Genomic DNA, 15,546 nt, shown 5'->3' with positions numbered 1-15,546 from the left:
CTGTGCCGCGCAAAGGCTGGTGGGAGAGGATGAAACCCATCATTAGCAAGATATTTGCAGAGTTTCATAGACTGACCAGTCACCCTGCTGATAATACTAGCGTGAATGTGAGGAGTATTATCCGTTAATATTCTGGGTAATTTTAAGTGTGTCTGTGTGCAGGCACAAACACCACACTCATGTATACGTGGAAGTTGGGAACAGAGCCAAGATGCTTCTGTTGGCAGAATCTCAACAGCAGTAGATGTCATTGGGTTTTCGCCCACTAAAAGCAACTGTGTCCGGAGGTGAAATTAGAAAAAATCAAATCAATTTTCAATCATCTCCATGAATCAAGATGGATTTAGCGTTCCCTCAAGGTGATTAAAACACAAAATAATTTTAAACCTTGCCCTTCTGACTTTGGAGGAAGAAGGATTGAGAATTCAAGGTCGTTCTCAGCTACATGACAAGTTTGAAGCCAATCAAGGTTACGCTGTCTTAAAAAGGCACTGCAGAATTGAGGGACAAAGTGTAAACACTTCTTAAAATGCTGAAATATAGCTACCACATGATCCAGTAGTCCTTATACAGTATATTATGCCAGTGTACAGCCAAGACAAATGAAAACGTTCCCATGCCATTTTTAAATGGTGGTTCATAATGACATTCCTAAGAACCCAAACAAAGAAACAATTCAGAAGTTCGACAACTAGTAAGCAAATGGATAAAATTCACTTTATTCATAAAAAAAGAATATTATTTGGCTTCAGAAAAATGAGATGAAGTACTGGCACATTCAAGAGGGAAATGTATCTTGAAACGTTCATTACATTAAGAAGCCAGATCCAAAAGGTTATAAATTGTGGATCCACTTAAAAGAAATGTTCAGAACAGTCAAATTCACTCCTAAATAAGTGGTTTAGTGATTATCAGAGGGAGGGGGCATTAAGAAGGAAACTAATGTGCCCATAGTTTCTTGGGGGGGACCATGAAAATGTCTTAATTTTAAAAATGGTAATTCCCATCAGGTGGCTCACCAATAGCCTGTAACTGTAGCCAGAGGAAACCTGACATCCTTCCTCTTCTGTTCTCCTGGTGCACCTGCATAGGTGTGGCATACACACAGATGCACACACATGCACAGAAATAAACATTAAACATTTAAAAATGGTAATTTAAAACTTGTAAACATATGTAGTGGTTTGAAAGAAAATGGCCCCCAAAGGCAGTGGCACTATTAGGAGGTGTGGCTTTGTTGGAATGGTTATAGTCTTTTCGGTGTAAGCATGTCACTGTGGGGGGTAGGCTTTGAGGTCTCCTATATGTTCAAATCACACCCAGTGTCTCAGTTCACTTCCTGTTGCCTGCAAGATGTAAAACTCTCAGCTCCTTCTCCAGCACCAGGTCTGACTACACATTGCCATGTCCCACCATGATGATAATGAACTGTAAGCCAACCACCACAATTAAATGTTTTCCTTCATCTGAGTTGCCATGGTCATGGAGTCTCTTCACAGCAATAGAAACCTTAAAACAATATACTAAAAGTCACTAGACTTTCTGTTTTAAGGGTACGTGAGAGACAGTTCAGCAGGTAAGAGTTTGTATTGCAAAGAATTTCAGTTTGGTCTTCATCACCTACATCAGGCAACTCACAACTACATGTAATTCAAATTCTAGGGGATCTAATGTCCTCTTCTGACCTTTGCAGGTATCCTCACCCGAGAACACATACCCACATGCAGATACATACACAAAATTAAAAATAGACGCAATCTTTTCTAAAGGGTGAATTTTATAGAATATTATTTAAATATCAATAAAAGTCATTACCAATATGCTGCATACTTATATATATGCATATGCTTTATGATCTTAGTTTATTCTCTTTAACTCTCAATTTCTTTTTTTTTTATAGCCAGAAAATAACTTTATTTGTTCTAGGGAGCTGGCCAAAGCGCTCTCAGAACTTCTGAAACTGTTCCTTGGTGCCAGCAGCCATAGTGACTTTGAGCACATTGAAGCGCACCGTCATTCTCAGGGGCCTGCACTCTCCCACAGTGACAATGTCGCCGATCTGTACATCCCTGAAACAGGGGGACAGGTGCACAGACATGTTCTTGTGGCATTTCTCAAAGCGATTGTACTTTCGGATGTAATGAAGATAGTCCCGGCGGATGACAATGGTCCTCTGCATCTTCATCTTGGTCATGACATCGGACAGGATGTGACCTCGGATGGAGACGTTGCCAGTGAACGGGCATTTCTTGTCAATGTAGGTGCCCTCGATGGCCTCCTTGGGCGTCTTGAAGCCTAGACTGATGTTTTTGTAGTACCGAGGGAGTTTTTCCTTGCCGGTTTCTCCAAGCAGAACAGGTTTCTTGTTTTGGAAGATTGTGGGCTGCTTTTGGTAAGCACGTTCGGTCTGAATGTCCGCCATCTTCCTGGCAGCCTGAGGAAAAGAGAGGTGGGCTAACTCCCGGGTTTCCTTTTTCACTACGCGAGGTCCGCAGCGGAAGTGTAACTCTCAGTTTCTTATTTTAAAATTTTTATTTGCATGTATGTGTGGAAGTGGGGGCATACATGCCATGCTATATACGAGGAGGTCAGAGAACAATGTAGGAAAGTCAGTTCTTTCCTCCTACCATGTAGGTCCCAAGGATCAAACTCAGGTTCTGCGGTTTGTTCCCCTCTGTTCCTCGTCCCTCCACAACTTCTCGTCTGTGTAGTCACTGACCAAAAAAAAAAAAAAAAAAAAAATCTCTAATAGGACAGAAGAATCTCTTGTTCATAATTAGAAATCAAGTTAAGGTGGTATACCTGATTTTTGATAAATACTAAATAAATTATGACAGCTATGTTAAGTGATATGTAAACCATTTAATATCATTCTAGCCACAGAGAAAGTCCTCAGATTGTAGCAGTCATTGCTTTAAACCCTTTATGCACAAGAAAGAGGGAAAATAAATTATTAGAATCAGAAATGAATAGGGAAACATAATAACATATAAAAAGCAATCTGGATTACAAGGGATTTTTTTAAAAAAAATATTAAAAACCTGTACTCCATTAAGTTGAAAAACCTAAAAGAAAGAATTTATTTTCTACATCCAGACAAACCACCAAAATTAAAATAACAAGATATCAAAAACCACTAACAAACCCACAGCAATGATAAGAGTGAAATGATAATGAAAATTCCTTTCAGCTATAGGAGGAGAGATGTCCTGGCTGGACTGGGGGTGGTTGGGCTTGGGAATTTGAGGTTAGGGGATAGGCAGAGTGGGACATGCTGAGAGAGGGGACTGAAAAGGGGGGCTTTACGGGGTCGGGTAGAAATCTACAAATCTATAAGGATGACCCTAGCTGAGACTCCTGGCAGCAGTGGATGAATAGTCTGAACTGGCCATCCCCTGTGATAGGATTGGTGACTATGCTGGTTGTCATTGGAGAACCTTTATCCAGTAATAAAGGGAGATCCAAGGCCAAACACTGGGCCATGCTGGAGAGAGGGAGGATGCCCTCATGCAAAAGAATGAAATCAGACCCACACCTATCACCTTGCCCAAAGCTAACTCCAAATAGATCGAAGATCTAAATGTGAACCTTGAAACACTAAAACTGCTTTTGAAAATATAGGCTGTACCCTACATGATAAAGGTGGGGAAAGGACCCTGAATTTGATCAAGAATTAAGGCCAACAATTGACAAATGAGACTTCTTAAAACTGAAATGCTTCTGTATAGTTAAAGAAACAATCAACAGTGTGAAGAAGAAGACCATAGAATGGGAAAGAATCTTTGTCAGTTATATATCTGATGAAGGGTCAATGTCCAGAATATAATATATAATATATAAATGTGTATATGTATGTATATATGTTTTTTGAGACAGGGTAGCCCAGGTTATCCTGGAACTTTTTTTGTTGACAAGGCTGGCCTTGAACTCAGAGATCTTCCTGGCTCCTGGCTGTCCTAGAACTTGCTCTGTAGACCAGATTAGCCTTGAACTCAGAGATCTTCTTGCCTCTGCCTCCCAAGTGCTGGAATTAAAGGTGTATGCCACCACCACCTATCATGTATATTCTGGGACCTGAATAGTGAACTCTCAAAAGAAGAAAAAAAATGAATACTTTTTTTTTTCAAAATCTTCAAAAACATTTATCACCTCTAGTCATATGAAAATGTAAATAAAATGTAAATAAGAACAATTTTGATATTTTATTTTACCCCAGCCTGCATGGCAAAGATTAACAAAACAACACCAGCAAATGCTAAAGAGAGTATGAAGAAAATGGAACCCTCAATCACTGCTGGTGGGCTTACAAACTAGCTGAGGCACTCTGGAATTCAGTGTGGAAAATTCCCAAAAGCTAAAAGTACATCTACCATATGATCCAGCTACACTACTCCTTGGCATGTGACCAAAGAACTCAACATCCTCCTCTACAGATGCATGCTCAGCCATGTTCAATACTGCTCTGTTCCCAATAACTAGGGAATGCAAACCACCTCACTTCCTTCAACAGGTGAAGGGCTACTGAAAAAGTGGTGCATACATACTATGGAATACTTACTGTTTAGCTATTTAAAAAAAATGAAATCACAAACTTTGCAAGTAAATGGATAGAACACGGAAAGGTCATGCTGAGTGAGGTAACACAGATGCAGAACTACAAACGCCGCACGTTGTTTCTCATCAGAGACTCCTAACTCCCAGTCTTTAGATGTGAGTACAGATCCGGGAGTAACTGCAAAACAACCAGGAAAGTAGAACAGGACCATCGCTAAGGGAGAGGAGTGGGCAAGCAATAGAGAGGGAAGAGCAGGGTAAAAGGGATCTGATGGGGAAAAACAGGGTCTCTATTTAGGGGCGGTGAAGATAAACCCAAAAGGAAGGGAGAGGATAATATAACAGTAAAGATGTCTAAAAGAGTCATCAGCGATCATACTGTTAACTATTGCATTAAAAAGGCCTATAATACACATAAGTATGCATATGTGTATGTGTGTATATATTTACATAATATATAATACACATAATATATTATATTATATAATATATACATAATATATAATACACATAAGCATGTGTATTATGGGTGTGTATATATACATATCTTTATATTTATATATAAAATATGTATGTATATATACATTATATATTTATATATATAAATAGATATATAATATCTTTAAATGAAATTTTCCCACCAGGCTGACAGTGCTTTGCCTAAAAACCAACGACAATCTAACGCCAACCCTGTCCAACAGTAGGCATGAGTTGCCCTTTTTTGAGTTGTTGTTCAGGTTGTCCAAGAGACTCCCAAAACATTCCCATACCTAAAGTTCAGGGAACAATGCAGACGATGGGGTGAAAAGACCGTAAAGAGCTGAGGTCCAGGGGGTGTCCTATGAGACAGAGTGTGTCTCCCAGTAATAAAAGAAGCTATGCTCATAAGGCCTTACCAACATGGCTGTCTCAGCATGAACTTAACAAGAGCGACAACAGTAGACAGGCCAGAGTGCGTGGGGGAAATACCACAAGGCCTCAGTCCTAAGCAAAGAACTACAGGCAGCTAAAGCAGGTAGAGAGCAGGAAAAACAGTCTTCCCCAGGGCAGAGCACACCAACTGGTTATTCAATGCACTGAAAGTATATGCCTACTAGTAACCTTCTACAGACTAAACATGGTATATTTGTATATTTAGGAGTGTGTGTGTGTGTGTGTGTGTGTGTGTGTAAATGTGTTTACAGCAACAATTAATTTAAAAAAGGCATGAAGAAGACCAAGGAGAGGTATACAGGAGGCTCCAGAGGGAGGGAAGGGAAGGAGGAAATTATTTAAGTTGATTATAATCTCAAAAAATAAAAGGAATAACTTGTAAAAATCATTTACACGACAGTAAACCTCTATTTTAAAGTCTTTTTCTGTCTTTTCTCCATAGAGAGCATTTTACTTCCCATTCTCCTCCATAAAATATGATCATCACAATTATCAGGCTCTCCTCAACTATTTCCTCTTCATAACAAATAAAATCAGACTGGCTTTCACTTTGGTATAAGGTTTACACTTGCCTGTTTGACTTGATTCGTGTGTGCCTTGTGCAGGACGAGAACCAGGCCTGTTTCTGTACTGTCCTGAGTCACCTATACGAGCACGGAGCCGAACACATGCTTTACAGATCAATAATTAACTGCTGACTGAGGGAAGAAAGGAATGGGCCTATATCCGCTCAGTGAGTGGCTGTCCCGGAATAGGTGGCTCTCAGTGACGGGATGGGTGTGGAAAGAAGGCTCATTGTCAAACAGGATGCAGGTTGTCATTTATGAGTCACCTGGGTGATTTGAAAGGTTACCTGACACCTTCTTCCCTGGGCATATCATACTAGAGTTTAAAGGTGCCTCTCCATAGGCAGGAAGGCCCACTTCGCCCCAAAGATATCTATCTCATTCAACCAGCCACGGATGACATAAATTTTTTTAAGTAGGTGAAGAAAAACCTCTCATTCTTAATCAGAAATCAAAGTCAAGGTACAAATGTCTTTCCTCGGTTAGATAGACATAAACACACTGACTGAATCAGGAATCGGCAAAGCTGGACTTCAGCCTTGCCTTGGCTTTGGATGTGGGTGTATGACAGGCAGGAAAATGGGGTAAGAGCACTTCTACTCAGCGTCCAAAGACAGAACGAAGTGGAGCATAAGCAACTAACAAGGCAGAGAAGGTGCTTACAGCTTGGACCTCATCATAATTCTCCTGCTGTCAAGCCTACCTTCACTTAGACCCTTTTCCGCCCTGCTTTCACGTGGAAAGCGTGTAAGTCGTAGGTGTGAACCATGGGTTCACTCAGTGACGCTTCCCTCTGCAGGCTGGAAGCGTAGTTTGTTGTCCATTGTGAATGATTTTCGTTTTCATTTCTCAAGGTGCAGCCGTGTTTCAACAGCCTTCACTGCTAGCTCACCTTGACCTTTTGAACCAGCCTAGTTCCCAAGATCCTATGTTGTGTGCATGTTTTATTTTTAATTTTTTTTTAAATTTTTCTTTGCAAATGGATCACATGTATCTTAGGTTAACCACCAACTCTATATGTCATCGAGAATGACCTTAAGCCTAGGAACCTCTTGCTTCTACTTCCTGAGTGCTAGGATTACAGGTGTGCACCGATAATGTCTGGTTTACGTAATGCTGGAGTTTGAAACCTGGGCTTCACGCATGGTAGGCTTAGCACTCTAGCAAGGGAGCTACATCCCCGGGTGTATATTTAAGATGCTATGCATACAGTTTCATGTTATAATATCAGTATGTATATAGCACATACAGCTTATACTATCTTTGTATCCATATATACAAACACATTATAATTTTAATGTATGTAAAATAAGCCTTAGCAAGATTTCTTTATAGAAATGATTTTTAAAAAAACAACTCAGAAAACCCCTCTACGCCTTTCCAATCCCAACCAGTACATTCTGCCTTAAAGAAAATTTCTTTCTAAGTCTGATGCGGTGGCACTCAAGAAGCTGAGGGGACTCAATTGTGAGTTCTGGTACACTCTGGGCTCCAGAGTAAGACACTGTCTAAAAGAAAGGAAAAAGAAATCTCTCCTTGCTTTTCTTTATATACTTCTTACTTATCTAATTATGTCTTTAAAAAAGGTTTGACTTTGCCTCTTTTTGCTCTGGACCTGTTCCACTCAGTCTAAGGCTCTTCCCATTACTGCCTATAGATGGACTGTGTTAATGTTGTTTATACATTTTACCTAGGGATGGAACATTCCACGGTTTGTTTATATACTCTGCTGTGGGGCCTGTGAGGATTGCTTCCAGTTTTAAATTGACTGCAGTATCATTTTAATATGCATTCTTTGAACCCCTTGTGTCGGGAGGAGGATTTGGGGTGCCCTTTCTTTCTCAATATTAGTGCCTCTTGAACATCCTCTGCCAGCTCTTTACTGCCCATCAAAATGAGCTCACTCTTTCTGCCTTACAAGCCACATTCAAATGCAATGTTTTGAAACAATAAACATTTATTATCTCACACACCCACCTGTGTAGGTCAGGAATCCGGGAGTGCCTTATCTGCGTGGTTCTGGCTCAGAGTCTCCTGTAAGGTTGCAGTCACTGTGTGTGCCAAAGTTGCAGTCATCGAAGCCGTATCTGCCGCCAAAGGATTCACGCCTAAGCAGCTCACGAACATGCCTGTAAGTCAGTGTCAACCGTTGGCAGGAGGCGTCTGTTCTTCTCCACATGGGCACCTCCTGAGAGCTGCCCTGAGCATCTTCATGACATGGCTGCTAACTTCCTGCAAACTAGGTCATCTGAGAGAGCACGCCAAGAATAATCACAGCCATCTTGTGATCCGGCCTTGAAAATCTTGTTTGCTGTGTAATGTTCTTATGAATGAGACACCAAAGACAGCTTAGAAACAAGAAGAGGAGGAGACTCAATTTTTTAAGGCAGAATATGTTTGCTTAAAGGAACTTGTTTTGAATTTGGGTTTTTGAATCACTATCTTTCTATGGTGTCCTGACTGTTCAGGCCAGGTTGACCTCAGACTCACAGAGTTCCTCCTGCCTCTGCCTCCTGAATACTGAGATCAAAGGCATGGTCCACCAAGCCTGGCCAAACATGTTTTAAAATCATCAGAAAAAACAATTCAAATCTTTTCAGAATTCAGCAAATACAAATGATTATTTCAGGTATTAATGAAATGATGTTAATGCAATCATTTTTAAAACCTAATTATTTTTAAATTACTAGGCAATGGTTTAATGAAAAAAGTCGGTGTGCATAATTTTAACTCTCTTCCCACATGATCCTTATCGATCACAAGGGGAATCATAAATTTGCTGTGAAAATTCTTGGCAAGAATAGCTATTCCCACATGATCAAAATTAACATTGAGAACAAGACATATCGCTATTGTGTAGCCTCCAGGATCACATCACTTCAGTGTTACTCTTGCCAAAATCACAGAACTTAAATTTAATTGTGAAACATCAGATAAGCTAAACCCAACTTGGTAAACATTCTACAAAGCAGCATGAAGGTTTTAAAAAACAAAGAAGAATTGATACATTATATTCTAATAAAGAAAGCTAAGGAGATGTGACAACCAAAACCAAGGTGAGACTCTACCAAAAATTTACACCAATCAAATGGCTGATGAGTTTGATTAAGGTCAGTAAATTAGTTAAAGTGTGCCAGTATTAATGTCCTGATTTTTAAAACAGCTGCACTTACATAAAGTGTTAACATGGGGAGGTTCTGTGAAGAATATATATATATATATATAAATTCCTCATATCATGTATGCAATATTTTTTGCTCTTTGTTTGAAACGTAAGGCCATGGCCGTGCTGGACAAGTGTTCTACCTCTGAGCTCTATCCCTGAGGCTTCCCTTTGCAATTTTTGATTCATCTGAAATTATTTTTAAATGGAAGTATTATTATTAAGTGATATAGAGAGTATCTGAAGCTCCTGTGTCTCTAAGATAAATCCCACCTGAACAGAAGTACAGTAGTTCCTATCTATCTAGTCTGTGGCCTCCCTCTAGTGAATACGTACTTGCAACATAACATACACCTACTGTGCAATGGCTATCTGGCTACTGAGCTTATAGCTAAAAGTTCCCAGAGCCTTTTCACCTGTTAGGCGACACCCATCTTTCCTAGTAGGAAATTCTTCCACGGATACCCAGCGGCAGCTGGATGGAAGTGGGTGTATTCCCTCTCTCTTGCTGAATCTCCTATCTGCAGGTGGTCGAGGATGCTCTTCCAGCTCTTCCTCAGAGAGACGTGCTGATCTTCCCTAGCCACTGATCTCTAGCTATCTGTTTGTAAAGTGTTGTCCAGATCTCCATTCTCTCCAAGTGGAATTCATTGCTACGTCCTCAGCGCCCCAGATCAGGGATTTCCTACATGGCAGTTGGTTGTGCTGTGCTACAATTCGGTGTTGGCACATCTTCCCGTGGGGTGTTTGTTTACATCTTTGTTTCCCTTAGAACTGTTAGTTTATAGGGAGTAAAACCTAATTCCCAGTTCCTGACATAAGAACTAACAAACGCCAAGCCTATCATTAATTTCTAGAAAATAAAACACCTACACATTAATAGCCCAAAGCAGTACACATTTATTTTTTTAATATATTTTTATTAAATTTTTTTCATTTATTTTAACAATACACGTTCATTTTAACCCGCCATGTCTGAGTGTCAGGAATGCAGGAGTACCTCAGCTGAGTTGTGACTCTGGGTCTTTCTTAAGGGACAAATCAATCAAAATGTCACTTGCTGTCCAAACAGTGGTGGTGCAGGTTTTAATCACCAGCACTCGTGAGACAGAGGCAGGCAGGTCTCTGATAGCTCAAGGCCAGCCTGGTCTACAAAAGCTACTTCCTGGATGGTTAAGGCTGTCAGGGAAACTCTCTATCTCAAAACACCAAAACAAACAAACAAACAAAAAGTCACGTGCTAGGGCTATAGCCTGGTAGGGCACTTGTCCCTCCTGCACAAGGACCTAGAGTTAATCCCAGCACTGCCAAAGGTCAGGGGTGGGAGGAGCCAGGGCTACAGTCACCCAAAGGCCTGTTTAGGGCTGTTGCTTCTACTTCTAAGCCATCTAACTCACATAGCTGTTGATCAAAAGCTTCCCTTCCTCTCCAATGGTTAGCAGCAGACCTTGGTTGTTCTTCCAAAATGAGACCCTCTCTACAGGTGTCTTAGCGCCCTCGTGGCAGCTGGCTTCCTTGAGAGAAAATGATCCCAGAGAAAACAAGCCAGAAGTCACAATGTGTGTTATAATCTACCTATGAAGTAACGCACAGCTGTGTTTACCGTATTCTGTTAGTGCCATTCTACGCAGGACAGGCACAACGGGAAACAGGGATCGTCAGGGACCAATCTGAAGGCTGGTTCCACTGTAGGAACTCACTCAGTGTCTGAATAAATGAAGAGACCGTCTTCAGACCACATCCCAAAGCACTTAACAATCAAAGACCCAAAGAGAACCCGTTTATCTTAAGGCAGTCTTGGCTCCAAAAATATGCCTAGGCGTTGATTAGGATCACAAACGTGCGTTATTCATTCACGCTGAATAGAAGGATCTTTTCATTGCTCAGGAATACAAACTTAAAGCAGGTCAGAGGTGGCTGGAAAGTTCGGATGACATGAGTGACCGCAGACCCACTGAGTTGGGAGAGTGAGCTTTCGGGAAACACAGTCCAGAGTCATTGCCTTGCTCACCATGGTAAGTCTCTCCCTACTGAACGGTCATTCATGAGTCCAGGCATGCCAGCTGAGAGCAAAGCAAAGCAATCGTTATGATTTTCCCTTCTCTAATTCTGAAGCTCGTAATACTTTCCTCTACATCCTATTCTCTGATATTAAAAGTCCTGCAAACCCTTGGCCATCCCTGTGGATTTTTAGAAAAAGAGTCTCATATTACATAAGAGCTGTATGCCCTGGAGCGAGGTTCATGACTCCATCTTTCGGTCTTATCTCTTGATCACGTGCAGCTCCCTGTGTGGACTGTCCTTTCCCTAACCTCTACGTCTACTCTTAGAATTCCACCGGTTTTTCTAGTTCCTGCCAAGTTCTTCCTCCTTCCAGAAGATTCCCTCTCTAGGGCTTGCTTCCCTGTTGGAACAACCATATCTTGCAAGTTTTTTTTTTCATTGTTACGGCATTTCTGTTTTTCAGCATTGTGCACTAAGATATATCAAGTATTTTTAATCTCTGCTTCTCCAAAATAAATATTCCTTAAGTGGTTAGATGGATATATTTGATTTTTCCTTAGTAGAGTAAGAGTTTCAATTTATCCCCCCCCCCCCAGGCTCTTCGCTGTTGAAAACTCTGGAGTCTAAGTTTCTGAAGCATTCAATCTGTTTGTTTCTTAGTTTGCTGCCTTTCACTTTTTATTGATTTCGGGGTTTGTAAATGGTTACAGTTTGAAGGCAGGGTGCCCTCCATGAACTAAAAGGTTACACGGCACGGTGTTGGTGCACGGCCCCTTTAACAAAATGAGGCCCACTAATCAGTTGTGTTTCTAAAGCCTTCTGTAAATGTGTGTCATGCTTATGGGTGGCTGCATTCCAGAGAACTGAATATGTGCTACAAAGCAAGAGCAGGGCTAGGGGTAGGGAGAAAACCCTTACAAGGCAAGAGAACTGAGGGTACTCCAGGCTCCGTGCTAAATGAAGACGGGGGCGGTGCTGTTTGGAAATACTGAGTCCGATGAAAAGAGAAAGAGAATTGGAGGGAGAGGGGAACCGGCCCCTAGCCAGCAGGTCATATAGACTCAACCAAGGGAGAAGGTACTTAGTGGGGTCTAAATTTATGGTCCAAATCAGGGCACAGTCCTAGGTAATTTCTAGACTCCTTTTCCCAGCTCCTTCCTGAGGAGATCTTCAGACTAAGGTAGTGCTCTGGAGCCTCTTGAGAGCACTTCCTCAACTTACCTTCAGGCGTGTGGCCTGGGGACAACAGCTCTAGAGTTGAAGGAGGTCACATGGTAGGAGAATCGTGACCCTGCCCCTCAGAAGCTGGCCTGAATTCTTAGAACTTTGGTTTCCTCCTCTATGAAGCTATAAACCAAGCTAATCATACCTACAATCCAGGTTGTACAGTAGCGGCCGCTCAGCAGACAGCACTTCCTGAAACAAGACAGCCCTGTGTTCAATGCATGGAACCCAGATCTAGACAGGAGCAGTACCCTGCCTCTGCGTGAGTGAATCTTCCATCCCACTTCACTGATCTTCCAAAGGGGGATGATCGAGATGTTCTATCCCAGGGTTGATGAAGGGATGCCATGGTTATTGCTCAGAGCTGGTCACAGCGCAAGCATTCAGTGGATAGAGTAGCAGTAGCGGGTGGAAGTAAGGATTGTTATCGCGATAACGCCACAGGGGGCACCACCTGAGACAGGTGAGCTGTTGCTGAGGGCTCCGCCCCTGTCTTTCTCAGTTGTGCGATCCTCCCTTCCCTTCTCGGTAGCTCAGCTGTAACAATAGTGGCTGCTCTCAGACTAAGCCAAGGGTATATGTTTATCACTTAAAACAATCCTGTGCACAGCAAACAATAACTATTAGACGCCATTATCATAAGTTGAGCTCCTATCTCTAGTGTAGGGGCGTTTGTGTCAGCAATTTCAGAGTGTGAGATTTTAAACCGCTAAAGAAATTGGAAGTGTAAGCGCTCTTCCGGGATTCATCTAGACCACCGTTTCCCCTGGAAGTAAGGAGAGCTCTCAGCCATAAGCAGTTTGCATCTGGGCCCAGCTGAGCGTTTCTTCAGTGTCAACACGAAGAAAAGACAGTGAACCATGCCTAGTAAACTTCCCAGAGGGAGACGGCAGCATTGCCTCATTTCTCTGGCCCTTCACCTTCAGGCTGGCCCTGTGGAGGGAGAAAACTTTATAGTTAGACACACTGCCGAATCCCCCGCGTGCTGCAGCCTGCGCCATAGGTCACACCAAACGCGAGGCGCTTCCCACCCGCAGTTTTCCTCTGCTCCCCGAGTGTGCCGTAGGAACAGCCTAAGTCGCTCATTTAGATCTGGGCAAGGTTTACAGTCCAGGAAACATTTTTCCCCCTTGTCTCCAGCCAATAATCTGGTCACACAGTGATGTCACCCCGCAGTTATGCAAAATGACTTAAGTGTTGGAAAGGTGACAGGAATTCCACTGACATCAGGATCACAATGAAACTGCTCAGCAGCTGGCTTAGTCACCGTGCACAGTGTAGATCAGTCACTTTCGAGCACGATTGTCGGCATGGGGCTCATGGTTTAAATGATCATTACTCAGTTACCCCAGTATCTGAATAGTGTGTGTGAGGTGACCCCTGAACTTCCCAATAACACCAAGCCCATGGGGGGCGGGGCACTGTAAAAAAGAAAGTGCTTTCTAGCCTCGATTTTCAGCACAAAGTTTATACAAAATTGCTTTGTCTCTTTCCTAAAATCAGCCATTTTCACCTCCTGATGGCTTCACCAGTCCAAAGACAATGAGGATCCTGTCCCTCAGTGACAGCCCAGTCTGCTAAACCTTGCTTTCTTTTTTCTCCCACAAACCAGCCTCTGTCAGTGCCGCAGGAGCTAGACACCATTTGTTCTGCACTATCCGTTGTTAAAATAATCTTGACATTTTTCTCATTTCTGACTTTTTTTGGGGGGGCGGGATAAGGTTTCTTTGTGTAGCACTGGCTGCCCCTGGAACTCACTCTGTAGACAAGGCTGGCCTTGAACTCAGAGATCTGCCTGCCTCTGCTTTCTGGATGCTGGGATTAAAACCCTGTCCCTGACTGATGTGTTTTTTAAAATTAAAAAATATATATACTGAAAAGTACAAAAAGAAAAAAAACCTCCATAATGTTTCCCTTGAAATAACCTGAACTAAGCCGGGCGGTGGTGGCACATGTCTTCAATCCCAACATTCGGGAGGCAGAGGTAGGCAGATCTCTGTGAGTTCGAGACCAGCCTGGTCTACAGAATGAGTGCCAGGACAGGCTCCAAAGCTACAGAGAAACCCTGTCTCGAAAAACCAAAAATAAATAAATAAATGAATAAATAAATAAAATAACCTGAACTAAAACTCGGTTTCAGGTTCTAGCACCAACGAGCACCATGTAACACGACTCAAATCCCTGCCTAGCATTGTGATACGTGTTGGGCCTTGAACGTTTAAAAAGACTTTCCCCTGTTCCTCAAGGAGTCCACAGCTTGATGTAATAGAATGTCTGAGGAAAAAAAAAATAGGGAAGAACAGAATGTAGAGTGAAGGGCACAGTGGGAATTATCAAGGCAGATTATCCTGCAGCAGGCTTCTCAAAGCAAAGGTCATCAGAGGACCAAAGTCTCTATACGTCATGGAGACTGACTGAGAGCAGAGCCTTCGGAACTTCCACAGTGATGGAACTGAGAGAATGCATGACTGCGCAAGCCAATAACGTTTAAAACCCTGGCTTGCAGTTTGCGTATCTTTTAAAATTCATCTTTGCTGTACTGATTTTTACTGCACTTTGAAAAATATAGGTTCAATAATAAGCTAAAATAAAAAATTAGCCAGGTGTGGTGGTGCATGCCTGTAATCCCAGCACTGGGGAGGCAGAGACAGATGAATCTCTGTGAGTTCAAGGCCAGCCTGGTCTATAGAGTGAGTTCCAGCATAGCGAAACACAGAGAAACTCTATCTTGGGAGAATAAAAAAGTAAGTAGATAGATAGATAGATAGAATATTTAAAAACTGCTTTGTCACTATAACAAGTTTGAAAGAGGTTGGCAAGATGGCTCAGCACTTAGGAGCACTGACTACTTTTCCAGAGGACCCAGGCTAATTCCCAGCACCCACAAGACAGCTAACAACTGTCTGCAACTCGAAGATCTGACACCCTCACCCAGACACACATGCAGGCAAAACACCAACGCACACAAAATAAAAATAAATAAATTATATAAAAAAAGAAGTTTGAAAATCTCATCCCCAGACTTACTTATATGTAACCCACTCAGCCATCCTGGGTTACGCCAAACTAGGGAAGGGAAGTTCCCAGCACATTAAATAGAGA

At 42.1% G+C, this 15,546-nt stretch overlaps 1 protein-coding gene across 1 annotated transcript; it reads right to left on the bottom strand.

The window, feature by feature from the left end:
• Positions 1-706: 706 nt before the first annotated feature.
• Positions 707-8,230, bottom strand: LOC125393977 (small ribosomal subunit protein uS17). The gene is made up of 3 exons (XM_087899497.1): positions 8,031-8,230; positions 2,628-2,714; positions 707-2,434 (listed from the first exon to the last, which is right to left on the bottom strand). Exons 2-3 carry the CDS (start codon positions 2,628-2,630, stop codon positions 1,946-1,948), a joined length of 492 nt encoding a protein of 163 aa, XP_087755623.1. The 5' UTR covers positions 2,631-2,714; positions 8,031-8,230; the 3' UTR covers positions 707-1,945.
• Positions 8,231-15,546: the final 7,316 nt, after the last annotated feature.

The sequence above is a fragment of the Myodes glareolus genome, chromosome 20 (assembly GCF_982192425.1).
Source record: "Myodes glareolus chromosome 20, mMyoGla1.1, whole genome shotgun sequence".
Taxonomy (NCBI): Eukaryota; Metazoa; Chordata; class Mammalia; order Rodentia; family Cricetidae; genus Myodes; species Myodes glareolus.
This window is presented reverse-complemented; position numbering and strand designations above follow the sequence as displayed.